This window comes from the organism of the source record quoted next, unplaced genomic scaffold (genome assembly GCF_019419815.1).
Source record: "Pyrus x bretschneideri cultivar Hongxiangsu unplaced genomic scaffold, Pyrus_bretschneideri_v1 Contig1, whole genome shotgun sequence".
NCBI classification, from domain to species: domain Eukaryota; kingdom Viridiplantae; phylum Streptophyta; class Magnoliopsida; order Rosales; family Rosaceae; genus Pyrus; species Pyrus x bretschneideri.
Genome location: NW_025999390.1, coordinates 4,020,264 through 4,034,368, shown reverse-complemented (window position 1 = coordinate 4,034,368; position 14,105 = coordinate 4,020,264). Strand labels below are relative to the sequence as shown.

Here is a 14,105-nt window from a genome sequence, read left to right as displayed (position 1 = left end):
TATGTTTAAACTTCAATGGAAGCAGATCGTGTGGTTGGGTTTTGTATTGTCAGCGAGTATAACCTTATACATATTTTTTCCTCCTCAAGTGTTTTAAAGATATATACATTACGTATAGAGGAGTTTGTCAACTGCTCTCGTAGCTCAGTTGGTTAGAGCACCCGTTTAGTAAGCGGGAGGTCTTGAGTTCGACTCTCAACGAGAGCAATTTATTTCAACTGCTTTTTCCCTTCTGTTTTTTTCTTTCGTTTTCCTCACGCACACGAAACATGTTTGCCTGACCCCAAAACCGCAGCCAAGGGTTTTACATAAACCCCAGGCAGCCCTTTCTCTCTTCCCCGCTCGCTCTCTCTAGAAAAACCTCCCAAAAGTTTCTCTCTGCTCACCATCCGCAGATATGTCGACCAGAGGCCCTGCCCTCTTCTCCGCCATTGGCAAGAAAGCCTAAACCCCAGGCAGCCCTTCTCTCTTCCGCGCTCGCTCCCTCTAGAAAAACCTCCCAAAAGTTTCTCTCTGCTCTCCATCCGCAGATATGTCGACCAGAGGCCCTGCCCTCTTCTCCGCCATTGGCAAGAGAGCCACAGGTCTCTCTCTCTCTGTCTGAATCTTTATTGGGCAATTCTTAAATTTTGAAATTTCGAATTTTCTGATATGGGTTTTTGATGTATTGATTGCTTGAATTTGCAGACTTGCTTAACAAGGACTACAACACTGACCAGAAGATAAACATTACCACCTACACTGAAACTGGACTTGTAAGCCCAAATAATATTTTTTCAACAATTTTTAATTTGGTGGAAGTTTTATGTTGTCAATTTTTGGTATGCGTTGTATTGTGTTGGTTTGCGATTTGAATTATCAGTTGTTTGCTGGCGGGATTTTCTTTTCATTTATTTATGTTTTTTTTTTTTGTAATGGGCAACAAGTGTTTCTTGAATTGCTGCATTGGATTGGAAGCAATTGAATCTTCACGGTGCGTATTTTGGTTTTCTTAGGTTATTTGAGGGAGAAAAATTGGGGCTCAATTGGATCCCTTTGCCTTTTTCCGAATCTATTTTCTTCAAAGACAATAAAAATGACTTCTTGAAACGTTTCTTGTACAATATTGTAAGCTTCAATTCAAATCATGCAAGCTTGTTGATATGTTGGACTGGTTCGGTGAATAGGATTACACTGAAGTGATAACTCGCATTCTCTTTAGATTTGTGCTGAAGTGCCAATTTAAAAGTTTGCTATTTGTATATCTGCTTAGTGCTTGGTCTTGCTTATGAATTAAACAGGGATGTGTGTTGTTGTTCGTTGGAAACTCCCCTTGAATTTCCTTATTTTCTTCGTTGAGAATGCGAATATATCGACTTTACTAGTTCCATGTTGTGATTGTAACGGTTGCTTCTTAAAGGCTTGCAGCAGTTAGATATGATGAATTTATCTCTGATTTCAGGCCCTTAACTCGGGTTTGGCTAATAGAGGAGGTCTGTCTTCTGGGGATGTAGCAGCACAATACAAATACAAGAATGTCGCACTCGATGTCAAAGCTGATACACAATCAAATGTGGTTTACTAACCTTCGTTTTTCCATGTCAAGTTTGAAGTTCGATAATTGTTTCTGACAGTGGTCTCTTTTTTGAGCAGGTCTCGACAGTGCTCACTGTCACTGACATCTTGCCTTCTACCAAAACCATCGCTTCAATCAAACTCCCTGATTACAAATCTGGCAAGGTATCGGCTTTTGTTAGCATCAAATGGGACATGAATTTACAATTATTACAGAAACTGATAGTCATTTGTCCAATATATTGCAGTTGGAAGTCAGTAGTCTTTATGAACATGCATCCTTCACAACCGCTGTTGGACTGAACGAGTCCCCTGCTGTGGACTTTTCGGCAACCATTGGTACCCCGGCCATTGCCTTTGGAGCAGAAGCTAGTTTCTTGACAGGTTCCAGAGTGTTTTCTAAGTACAATGCCGGTGTCAGCTTTACACAGCACGATTCAACAGCTTCTGTGATTCTGTAAGTTCATCATTTATAGGTCGCTAAGCAAAAAATAAACGTAGTTGTTAGAATGTTGGACTGATGCACTATTTTTGTATACATGAACTTTCGTTCTGCTTTGATTGTTTGAGGAGAGCAATTGTATTGGCAAAGAAAATGGCAAACATGTTTCTTTTCATTTTGTAGGGCTGACAAAGGAGATTCACTACGGGCGTCATACTTGCATCAACTGAGCAGGCTGAATGGGGGAGCTGTAGTTGGAGAGGTGAACAGAAAGTTCTCCACGAATGAGAACACGCTAACGGTCGGAGGTTCATACGTGGTTGACTCTGAGACGGTTGTGAAGGCGAGGCTCAACAACCACGGCAATCTTGGGGCTCTTTTACAGCACCAGCTCACACCCAAATCTTCACTTACACTCTCTGCAGCCTTCGACACCAAGGCATTAGAGAGGAATCCGAACTTGGGGTTGGCGCTCTCCCTCAAGCCCTAAACAGTTCTAAGAATTTTGCCAATGAAATTTCACAATGGTTTCACGAGAAAAAACTTGTGTAAACAGTGATATGTCAACGTAATGAGTACTCATACGGGTATGATATCCACACATCTCATTTTACTTCTCACACACCTTTTTAATTTTCGGCCGTCAGATCGGATGAATTGAAGAAGATCAACGGACATAAATTATCAAGGAATGTGTGAGAAGTAAAATAGGGTATGTAGATAGCACACCCTGTACTCATATCTCGAGTACTATAAGGCGACAGCAATTTATTCCTTGTTACATTACGAATCGTTCGTGTTTCTCTAATTAGTCTTTAAACTTTCTTCAAGATTGTGTTTTGAAAAGTCTGCTTTTAAAATTCATTTGCAATTTTCCATCCTAATGACAATTAGTTTGGAAAGCAACAGAGAATCTATTAATGAACCCCATCCACCCTTTGCTTTCTCTCGCTACAATTTTCAACGGCGTATTTTGTAATTTTCAGCTGAAAAAGAATATAATTTTCTTCCTCTCGTATTCAATAAATATCTTCATTTGCGTAACTGACACGCTAATATTATTTTAGTCTGGTTTTTGGTATAATATAAAATTATTTAAATGACTAGTAGCAAACAAACAAGGATTAGCCAAGTTGTATTCATTGAAAATTCTTCCATGTGTGGAAATATTGAACGTTTCAAATGGGGAAGAAATTCTTAAATTTGAATATAAAATTACTGAACGTTTGGGTTAATCTAAATTATATTTCACACGGAATAAATTCTTAAATTTCAATTAAAATTGACAAATTTTATCAATATTTTTAACATAACGGAAAAATATTGATAAACTATCATATGACATTTTATAAAGTTTCATTTTAAATTTTCCCGTTTGTGAGCAAATTTTTATTTCTAAAAACAACCAATGCCATTATATTCATTGAATATTAAATATTTTTGTAAATCTACATATCAATACTACCTATAATGATATGATATTTTTATAAATTCGCGTCACTTGGACTACTGAATAAAAGGAAGGGAGGTGTTGTCTGGATTTGGATCCTCACTGAATCCCCTCCTCGGGGATCCTAGGGATCAACGAACACGAACCGTTGATAAAAAATCGTACGATTCCAATTAAATACTTCTTATATTTTTAAAAATAAAACACCATCGTTTTGTGTAAAAAATATAAAAAAGTAAAAAATTGTGAGAACACAATTTTTGATCACCGGTACGTGTTTGTTGATCCTAGGATCCCCAGGGAGGGGATCCGGCGAGATCCAATCCGTGTTGTCTATCATTACAAGGATCAGTGAAAACAAAACAATATTCTGAAATCCCACAAATATAAAATATAAAAAATCTACTCTCTAAACAGATTTCCCTTTATGAATACATACAGAAGCAGAATCGAATCAAGCAAAGAACCCAACTACTTATTAGAAGCAGAAGGAGAAATTGAGAAAGAAAAAAAACAACTAAACTTAATCATCTTTGTGCGTCGCTTCAGGGAAGTCTTTCTCCTCAGGCAGATGAATGGAAGTTCGGTACAAATGAAAACCACCGGAATCCGCAGCTGGATTTATCCGGCAGAGACGGGCATTTGGGGATCCAATGCCACGTCCTCCTCGAGATCTTGAAGTACAAAATCTCTGGCCAATTGTAGCAGCAGACGCAGATCAAACCCTGATGCCAAAAGCAGTACAGATGCTCGTAGTTATGGAAGCAAACGGACATCAGTTTCTTGCACATCCTGTCCGGCAAGCTTTCCACCTCCACCCACTTCATCCCGCCGCCAAATTCCAATTCCCACACTTGCAAGCTCCTGGCAATCCCATTCCTGCCGACCCCACCAATCAGATACAGCTTCTTCCCTCCTCCTCCGCTGACAAGCCGAGCAAACACGAGCTCTGTCGGAAGCTCCGGAATCGGTCTTTCCCACTTCCCGCTCTCGAATTCGAAGCAGACAATCGAAAACGGTTCTGGCGTCACGAAATACAAACACCCTTTGAAGTGAACTCCCTTCTGGTGACAATTGTCGCTTAAAATCGTCTCGGTATAGTCAAACTTTTGCCACGATCGCGCCTTTGAATGGTAGACTAAAGTGCTTTTCGACGACGACCCAGAAGAGAGCATGAACAGATTGTACCCAGCAGGGGTGGATATCAAAGAGAAAAGCTCGAATCCAAAAGGGCAATCTGGAAATTTGATCACTCTCGAGGACTTGGTCAGAATATTGAAGACGAGAAACGAATTGGGGAGAGAGAAACAGAGCAACCCATTGGAAGCACAGAGGAGGGAGGCTTGTGCTGCTGCGCCTGCAGCGCAGGGTAGCGGAGCGCAGAGAGAGAGAGGTAGCTTGCGCCAGGTGGCGGCGTCGGAGTCGTAGAGAGGGAAGTGGCGGAAGCACTGAGGGTGGGAGAGGAGGAGGAAGGCGGAGGAGTGCTTGAAGACGAAGGAGGAAGTGAATAACAGGGACTTGAAGCGCTTGCAGGTCGATCTGAGAATCAGGAAGTTTTTGAGAGGGAGGAAAGAGAGGACAAGATCGAGGAGCTCCTCCGGCAGCTTGCTCCATATCCTGGCGTCCATCTTCAGTGGGGTGGAAGGAGAGGTGGAGACGGCGGTAGTTTGGCCGTAGTGATTTGGCGGAGAGTGGTCTTTCTTTTCAAACAGTGCATTTGTGAGGAAAGAGAGTTTGTAGCTTTTAAGGATAAATGCGAAGAGAGAGAGAGAGAGAGAGAGAGAGAGAGAGAGAGAGAGAGAGAAAGCATTGACTTACACTAATGCGTTTAATTATTCAAACATAATCAAGTGTTAGCTGATTAATCGTTTTTTAGAGCAACATTTGGGATGGAAAAACAAGTGCTCATCAAGAATTTGATCTAGACATGGCCGCATGTTTATCTACCTAAATCAGGAACCTGGCCAATTAAAGTGATACATAATCACTCCTTAAGTACCACTTAATTACTCCTCAAGTAGCATTTAATTTCTAATCGTTTTGTATTAGATAACGGATTTTAATATAAAAAGCACTTTTTTTTTGTATGTAAAAATATGATATGTTATCAAGAAGGTGACGAATGTCATTATCTTACATAAGAATTTAGAAGAAGTAAATAGAAGGGCCTACTGGCATGTTTACTAATCTGTAATTAGAATGAGAATAATTGAATTGAAAAGGAATTGAATTGAGGTGAAGTTGGAATGGAAAGAAGTTGGAACTGGATTACTGTTAAAACTGTTTACTTAAATTTTCTTAAATCGAAGTAAATAATATTGATTCCATATAAGTGTTTACTAATTCACTAGATTCGGAATATAATTCAAGATTATTACAAAAATACCCTTATTCAAAATCTATAAAATAAAATTTTATATAATAATTCATTAAAAAAAGTAGTTTTAACGAAAAGCCCACGGTACTGTTCACTTTAATGAAAAACCACATTTTTACACTAAAAAGTCAAACCTGGTACTATTTATTTTACCCTTTATTTTGTCCTTATCGTTAAAACTCAAAGTTTTCAAACATTTTTCATTAGTTTTTCTTTTAAAAAAAGTGAATATATATTTATTTAAATAAAAAATAACTCAACCCCACACTCCTCTTATCTTTTTCTTCCCAAATAACCCACTCCTCACTGTCACCTCTCGCTATCTCAATCCATTCCATTATGATTTCAAGTTTATCTATTTCAAGTCTTAGGTATCTGATGGCAAATAAACTCCACTGTAACCGTGTTCTCTTCTTCTTCTTTTCTCTCTCCCTCTAACCCAGTGCATTTGATTTCCAAATTTTCCTAGGGAAACATAGAGATATGGCAGAATTGAAATACCTCATATATCTTAGGGGTCCAATTCATCCAAAAGAAGGAATTGAATTCCAAAATTTTTATGGGTCCCACCACTTTTTCAATTCCTCATGATTTAGTAAACGCTCGAGTACTCCGTAATCGAAATTCAATTCCACATTTTGATTCCGATTACATGTATGTAAACACGCCATAGACTTCATATATAAAAATAGAACTTGCTATGTTACGGGTGCGTAAACATACCTCATTTATAATACTATTGTATATGTAATAAAATAGAGCTTGCTATAGACTTCTAATTAAATATAAAAATGAGACAAGACACTAAAACATACTACGATTTATTATTATTATTTAATTTTTTATTATTAAGGGAGAGAGGATTTCGAATTCAAAATACATGAGTATAAACGTAATATTGTATCTACTAAGATATTCGATCATACGTAAAAAAAATAAAAAGACTGGAAAATCACCTTTTTGCATATTTCCCACTGATTTTTTGTGGCAAAATATGAAGATGACCCAGATTTGTTATTTGTTAAATATAATTATAAACTAGAATTTGAGCTAATGGAGCTTTGGTTGTTTTGGATGTTTCCAATTTTATATACAACAAATGTTGGAAGGGATAAAAGTACATTCGGTGCGCGGCGTTTGGAACCTCGCGTTTCGTGCAATCAAGGACGTTTTTTGACCGTTGATTTGAGCCCTCTTCACTTTTTGGAATGATTCATCAACGGCTCATAGTGATTCGCCCACGAGTTGGTGCCAAACATTTTGAATTGAAATCCCTAATCCTACTTGGGTTAGGAATAGTAATAAATTGGAAACTTTCCAATAAATAAATTTCAAAAACCAGATATCCTCAGCCCGGTAGGAAACCCTACCCGGCCCATACATATAAAACAATCCTCAACCGTCTTAAATACTTCACCATTAATCTCTCAGTTGTTCTCCAACTACTGTTTTTTTCTTTTACATCGTCAAATATTTACAGAGATAAGATTTTCGCTCAATGCCAACAAATTTTGAAGGACAAAAAGTGGAGATGAATTCTAACCGTTGATCTGGCCAGAGATCAATAGTTTCCTGATCCTACTAGGATTCCGTAGCAACCAAGTTAAATATCCCATACCTCTCCTCCATCACTTTGAACCCTAATACAACTCTCCCTCTCCCTCTCCCTCTCCCTCTTCCTCTTACTTACTTCTCTGTCTTTCGCAATTTCTTGAGTTCTTGGATTGTACTTTTCTGCATTAGGGTTTTAGGGTCTGAAGATTTGATGAAGGCTGTGAAGCGAAAGCCGGTACTTACCGTGGAACCAGAGTTATGCCCCTCGGCAGTTCAGTACTGGGCGAATGACAACACAAAGAACGGCCGTGGGAACTCTGAGGTTACCGAGAAGGCGAGAAGGCACCTCTCCGCCTTGGGATGGAAGTTCTGGTATGCAACCAAGAAGCAGAAGATCGAGTTGCGGTACGAGTCTCCCACTGGAAAAGTTTATTACTCGCTTCGCATGGCTTGCCAAGCCTGTGTAAATTATCTAGGACGAGGAATATTTTCCGAAAGCATTGGTTCGAATTCCGTGGAGTGCTCTGCTACTCTTGATATTGTAGTAGATATTACGCCGCGGTCGACATCAAGGAAAACGTTTAAGAAGAGAGAGATTGGTGAAATCTCGCAGGTAGATGATGATTGGAGTCCGAAACAGCAGCGAGGGAAAACAGTTAAGAAGAGAAAGATTGGTAAAATATCGATGGTCGATGATGACTGGAGTCCGGAACAGAAGCGAGGTAAGGTTCATGCGGATATGAAGAGACTAAAGAAACAGAATAAAGCTAGTAAACAGCAGGCCACACGCATTTTACGGTCTACCAAAAGAGCGAGAGAGATCGAGATCACGGATCCTGGCACTCGAAACCCTAGGACAGTCCTGTCTTGGTTGATCGACAGTAATGCTGTGTCCCCGAACGCTAAGGTACACTACCGCCCTAGAAAAGGCACTGACAGTCCATTGGCGACGGGTCGGATTACTCGCGAGGGAATCAAGTGTGACTGTTGTTCTAAGGTGTTTACCCTCACTGCGTTTGAAACACACGCTGGTAGCACAAACCATCGACCAAGCGCCCACATTATATTGGACGATGGCAGGACTCTCAACGATTGTCAGAGGCAAACGATGAAGAGTCGGAAAGGAAGCACCAACACCGTCACGAGGTCAAATGAAGAAGCGACGACTGGCAATATGCATCAAGATCATCATCCTCCTCGTGATCAGAACGATGATATATGCACCGTGTGTCACTTTGGAGGCGATCTGATTCTCTGTGATCGGTGTCCCGCTGCATTCCACATTAGTTGTCTTGGTTTGAAGGATGTGTCGGAAGGCGATTGGTTCTGCCCATCGTGTTGCTGTGTGAAGTGTGGTAAAGGAAACCCTAAGGAGGATAGAAATAATGGTCTTGTGATATGTGGCCAATGTGATAAAAAATACCACTATGGGTGCCTGAGGAATGAAGGGGTTGAGGAATTGGAAAGGGATTCCAAAGGAAACTGGTTTTGCAGCAGAAAATGTGAGGGCATATATCTGGGGATCAACAAGATCGTGGGGAAAAGAATTCTAGTGGGTCCTGACAATCTGACCTGGACACTGTTGAGGCCTTCTCCCCCATCTGATTCTGATATGGAGGACTTGACAGAAAACTACAGCAAGCTCAATTTGGCTCTGAGTGTGATGCACGAGTGTTTCGAGCCTTCTCAGGATCCTTACACGAAAGAGACATTGTCGAGGACATTATTTTCAACAGAGAGTCGGACCTGAGCCGCTTGAACTTCAGAAGGTTTTACACACTGCTTTTGGAGAGAGATGAGGAAGTGATTACCGTCGCTTGTGTGAGGATCTACAGTGAGGTGGTGGAAGTGCCTCTGGTGGCAACTAGGTTCCATTATCGTAGACAAGGAATGTGTCGTGTTCTGATGGATGAGCTTGAAAACCAGCTCGCCAACTTGGGAGTTGAGAGACTGATTTTGCCTTCTGCATCTAGTACCCTGGATACATGGACTAGCACTTCATTTGGGTTTTCAAAGATGACAGCTGATGAGAGAACGCAGTTTCTGAATTATACTTTCATGGATTTCCAGGGCACCATCATGTGCCATAAAGTATTGAAACAGACCAACTCCGTGACGCAAGCAATCATACCATTTGAAGGAAGTACCAAATTTGATGAATTGCCTGGTGCCATCTCTACAGTAACTCAGGAGGAAGACAATCAGCCGGAGAATGGAGCTTTAGACCAAGAATTGGGGAATATTGCCTCCGGTCACAAGTTTTTTATTGACGATGTTGACTGCATGCTATTGGACAACAACGAACCTAGTTTCTTGGCATGGTACAACGAACAGAACTTTAGGTTGATTCCAGAATCTTGTAAGGGTGTAACTGTACAGAATCACCGAACAGATTATTGAGAGATATATTTGACAGACACATCTGGTAATTATGTACAATTTTTTAATGTGTTCTTCAACTAAATATCAATTATCAACTTTCGTCTTTCATTTGGAACTGACTCAGTTTTCTCTTTTAATTCTTCAGCGCACAATTTTTTCCATGAATTTGTTCCTTGATTCTACTTAAGAATGAATTTAAATTTACATATAGACATGCCAAAAAAAAAAAATACAAATTGTGCACTAATGACTGTGCCTATCAAATACAGCCTCTTAGATCTAAAAGCAAAACAGAAAACGCCAGAGAAAGACCAAGGCACTCTACCTAGTAGAAATGAGGATCATAAGCACAGCAGATGCTAGTCGCTCCAATTATCCTCGTCCTTAGAGGGCCCTTCATCCTGCATTTCCAAAAAATGTGTAAGATACAAGGCCGCTAAGCAACTAATATAGTTAGTTACAAAAAACCATCAGGTGTACCACCTCATTGGAAACCAATCTGGGCGGCGACCAAACTAGAATTTGTCTATCATTGCCACCAGTGTACAATTCCTGCAATGTGAGATATGAATTACAATTCATGAGGACAAACTTCATTAGGAAAGTTAGAAAAAGGTTTACAGCTCCCATTAATTGACATTGAAGTTGGAACAACTGACTGGAATATTAACTTGCCATTTTAGTTTATAAAGTGTTGACTGGGGAAGGCCTAAAGATAAATCCTAAATTTTTTTAAGAGTACCTGATCTTGTGAACTAAACCAGCAACAGTTTACATGCTCATAGTGACCACGAAATTTCAGGGATGTTTTACCCGACCACATATCGAATGCCTGAAAAAACAAATCTGTATGTCAAACTTTGTAGTTTTATAGAAATGGTTGAATTTTAATCACATGTAAAATTCAGAAAGACTAAAACCTACACACAAAAAAAGGCATTACCTTCACAGCTGTCATGCAGGGAACAAAAACAAGCTCCGAATTCTGACTTGTAGCTAACTGTATGGGCCTGCTGGTTTGCATACGCACGGTTTCAAAGTTCACCAAAGTATTGCAGCCAGATTCTACATCCCACAACCTCAATCTTGAATCGGAACCTGAAATGCAAAAGCTTGATCAATGACATAGGCAGTGAGGAACGAGTGAAAAAACCAATCAGCTGACTTTTGCACGAAGGGAATAATTTATATATTTAAAAGGAAACTAAGGTGAGGGCCCCCATGCATGCTTTTCTCTTTTTATTTTTATTTTCTGTTGGAGGTCATATTTCTGAAGTGTGATCCATACTGTACAACACCAGCAAATCAGGTTAAACTGCACTGATTCTGTGAATATTTGATCACCTCACCAGATTTAAAGTGTATTCTTCATTTCTTTGTCAGATTAAAGTGTATTTGTTATTTTGTAATATAGATCAAGGTTTTAAGTTGTAACTGTCACTTGTCAGTGACCTGCAGTAGTATGGTAGTATAAAGTATAAACTAATGGATATAACTAAAAAAATGTAAAGAGTGAACCTAAACCACTATGATTATTATAAATATCAACTTCGTTAAAGGGATTCAAAATAGGTATAGACGATTCAAAATGGATCTCCTTCTTAAATATAACAAACGTTCAAAATGAAATAACCCAACCTGCACTTAAGAGGTACATGCCATCCTCAGTGACTTTTAATCCAGTAACAGCACCGTAATGGGCAGTGGCGCGATCCTGACTAGACAGCATCCCTGGATGTAATCTTTGCTTCATAGATCCCTTTACTGGACTTTTACCAATGAGTGAGTGCTTTGCACCACTCCCATTAGAAAGTTTCCTTTGTGGTGCCCGAGCTTTTGCAGATGTGCTTTGACTTGGTGATGAGGGCTTAACTGTTGAACCCTGACCGGACATAAAATCAAATATTATCGGTAGAAGGGAAAGTTCAACATAATAAATTTCTCCAGTTAAATCTAGATTCTCCTACTAACTACAAGCTTCAATGACAAACATTACTAATAATGTAAACAAATAGACAGTGCATATAACGGGTTGTGCATTGAGAAAGAGGAAATAACATTTCCCAAAAACATATATAGAACCATTTCAGATTTGCTGGTGAAATAGGCTAACTAACTGTGAAGCAAATAATATAATCATAAAAACTGAACGCGGTCAGTAATTTGAAAACAAACACTTTTGGCTCAGCAAAGCAAAGAAGAAAACCTTAATTGTGGCAGAGCGTTCCAGGATGGGTGGACGCCTCCCAAGCTGAGACTGAGATTGATCCAAAACACGAAAACATCCGGCACGTCTAATGTCCCAAAAACGTATTGCACCATCACATCCACCTGTAAGCAATACCCACTCGCTAGAAGTAGACCATTCCACGGTCATCACACCATCTGCCATCATGAAAAACGCAACACAGTGTATCATAAGTTTCTTGCTGTCCACAAATGCCAGGACAGCCTTGCGCCTACTATACAATTACAGGGTTCAACCAGAAATGATACAAATTTACAGAATGCTGAGAAAACTGAGTAGGCCAGGTTATTTAAAGAAGGGAGTTTCGCAATATTCGTGATCATCCACCCCAAATTTCAAACAGAATCCTTATTTATATCCTCAATATTTTCATCCCCAATGTTTCATGTGTTCACTCATGATATCAAGTTTTGATTTTTCTAACTCTGTATGTATCAAATGTGCATCAAACGTTTAATTCTGCAAATTTCGGGACATACCGCGGTGGCCAGACAAGGTGTGAGCAAAAGCCCCAGAAGCAATATCACAGAGGCGAACTTGAACATCTTCAGTACCGGCAGCAATGAGCATGTGAGAAGTTGCCAGAGGGGACATTGCAGTCCGGTACACCTTCCCCGGCATCTTGAAGTCCATCACTACCTGCGTCGTATTCGTATCCCAAACATTGATGTGATGATCGTACGAACCCGTCACAAACAGTCCGGTGTCGACCGGATACCACACGGCGGAGGACACCGCATACTTATGCCCGTGCTCGTGCTGCTTATCCACCGCAAACAAGCACTTGTGCCTCGTGATAGCTCCGCTGCGTCCGTAATCGGTCCCGCGCTGGACATCGAAGACGGCGGCGGAAGCATCGGAGGCGCCGGATAACAGGTACCGGCCCTCCGTCAAATCGAGCTGGAGAGTGTTGACGGAGCCGCGATGAGGGGAGATGATGTCTTTGTGATTGGAGAGTTGGAGCGTTTGGATCCGTGTGGACTTGATTCGATTTAAGAACGAATTTGGGCGGAGCTTTCCCGCTTCTCTGTCCCCGATTTGCCGCCACATTTTCGGAGCATCTTCTTCTTCTTCTGCCAAATGCAAAGCAAAGCAGAGGCTCACAACGCAACGGTGTCGTATTGCAGTGTTGTCTCTCTCTCACTCCGAATTCTCAAACCGGAACAGGTTTTGTTCTCTCACCCCTTCGTTTTCTCTTCTTCTTCCTCTCTGCTTCGCGTTGATTTTCCTCCTGGTCGACTGGGATTGATTATTCAGCGGGTTCGGGGTATCCAGTTTGACAAGGTGACACCTCCGCATTTCGACAGTGTATGTCAGAGTCTATCCAAAATTAACAACTTTAGGCGAATAGGATCATCTCACGAATTCAGGTAATCAATTAATCGTGATAGTTCATTATATATCGTACGGTTAGAAATTATTTTAAATTTTATTATTTAAAATTAAATATAAATAGTATCTAAAAAAAACTGATCGTATAACGTACCCTGAACGGAGACGATTGGATTGATTGATCCCCCTATCCTCACAAGGAGGATCCTTGTCCAACTTTAGGGTTGTTAATTCGAGTGTGCTTTTAAAATTCAAGTGAATTATGAGAAAACAATTGAAGTACTTTCAACTATTTTAAAAGTATTCTTAATCTGTCACATAGTACTACAGTTCAATATTTTTTTTTATTTGTAAGTGAGAGATTTTAGGTTCGATTCTCGACAAAAATGAATTTCAACCACATTATTGCTAACCTATTATTAGAGTTACCTCACCCCACCTTTAGTATAGATTACGTTTGTTCAGAAAAAGAAAAAAAACACACTCCTAAACTAGCTCTATGATTAACTCATTTTGAATTATTTATAAAACGTTATATATTACTTTAAAGTTTCTTAATTATTGAATGATGTTTATAAGATAACATTCTTAACACTTCTGAGGGCGCTTTGTTGTGCCTCTTAGCTCTATACATTTTAGGAATACAATTATAGGAGATGAATTAAACAAACACCACAATATCGAAAGAAAAGTGTTATTGGCACTCCAAAAATCTAATTCTACACTCCACAAGTGTATTTTTCTTTCTTAATATGGAAAGTTTAGA

The 14,105-nt window shown here is 39.8% G+C and overlaps 4 protein-coding genes and 1 non-coding gene across 5 annotated transcripts; 3 read left to right on the top strand and 2 right to left on the bottom strand.

Annotated features, from left to right (window-relative positions):
* Positions 1–133: 133 nt before the first annotated feature.
* On the top strand, positions 134–207 carry TRNAT-AGU. Its single transcript has one exon. It is a non-coding gene; the product is annotated as a tRNA-Thr (tRNA).
* A 215-nt stretch (positions 208–422) lies between these two features.
* Positions 423–2,826, top strand: LOC103951128 (mitochondrial outer membrane protein porin 2). Its single transcript, XM_009362430.3, has 6 exons — positions 423–584; positions 688–755; positions 1,442–1,552; positions 1,633–1,719; positions 1,803–2,011; positions 2,180–2,826. The coding sequence occupies exons 1-6, from the start codon at positions 533–535 to the stop codon at positions 2,484–2,486; spliced, it is 834 nt and encodes a 277-aa protein (XP_009360705.2). The 5' UTR covers positions 423–532; the 3' UTR covers positions 2,487–2,826.
* Positions 2,827–3,814: 988 nt separating this feature from the next.
* Positions 3,815–5,209, bottom strand: LOC103951122 (F-box/kelch-repeat protein At5g43190-like; the record flags this gene model as incomplete). The annotated part of the gene is made up of 1 exon (XM_009362416.3): positions 3,815–5,209. A coding segment is annotated over one exon (1,200 nt), but the record flags the coding sequence as incomplete, so codon positions are not given.
* Positions 5,210–7,588: 2,379 nt separating this feature from the next.
* On the top strand, positions 7,589–9,127 carry LOC103955208 (increased DNA methylation 1). Its single transcript, XM_048590470.1, has one exon. The coding sequence runs from the start codon at positions 7,589–7,591 to the stop codon at positions 9,125–9,127; it is 1,539 nt and encodes a 512-aa protein (XP_048446427.1).
* Positions 9,128–9,404: 277 nt separating this feature from the next.
* Positions 9,405–13,295, bottom strand: LOC103951114 (WD repeat-containing protein ATCSA-1). Its single transcript, XM_009362405.3, has 8 exons — positions 12,487–13,295; positions 11,966–12,144; positions 11,398–11,641; positions 10,703–10,857; positions 10,502–10,591; positions 10,243–10,311; positions 10,085–10,160; positions 9,405–9,748 (listed from the first exon to the last, which is right to left on the bottom strand). The coding sequence occupies exons 1-7, from the start codon at positions 13,055–13,057 to the stop codon at positions 10,119–10,121; spliced, it is 1,350 nt and encodes a 449-aa protein (XP_009360680.2). The 5' UTR covers positions 13,058–13,295; the 3' UTR covers positions 9,405–9,748; positions 10,085–10,118.
* Between the last annotated feature and the right edge of the window lie 810 nt (positions 13,296–14,105).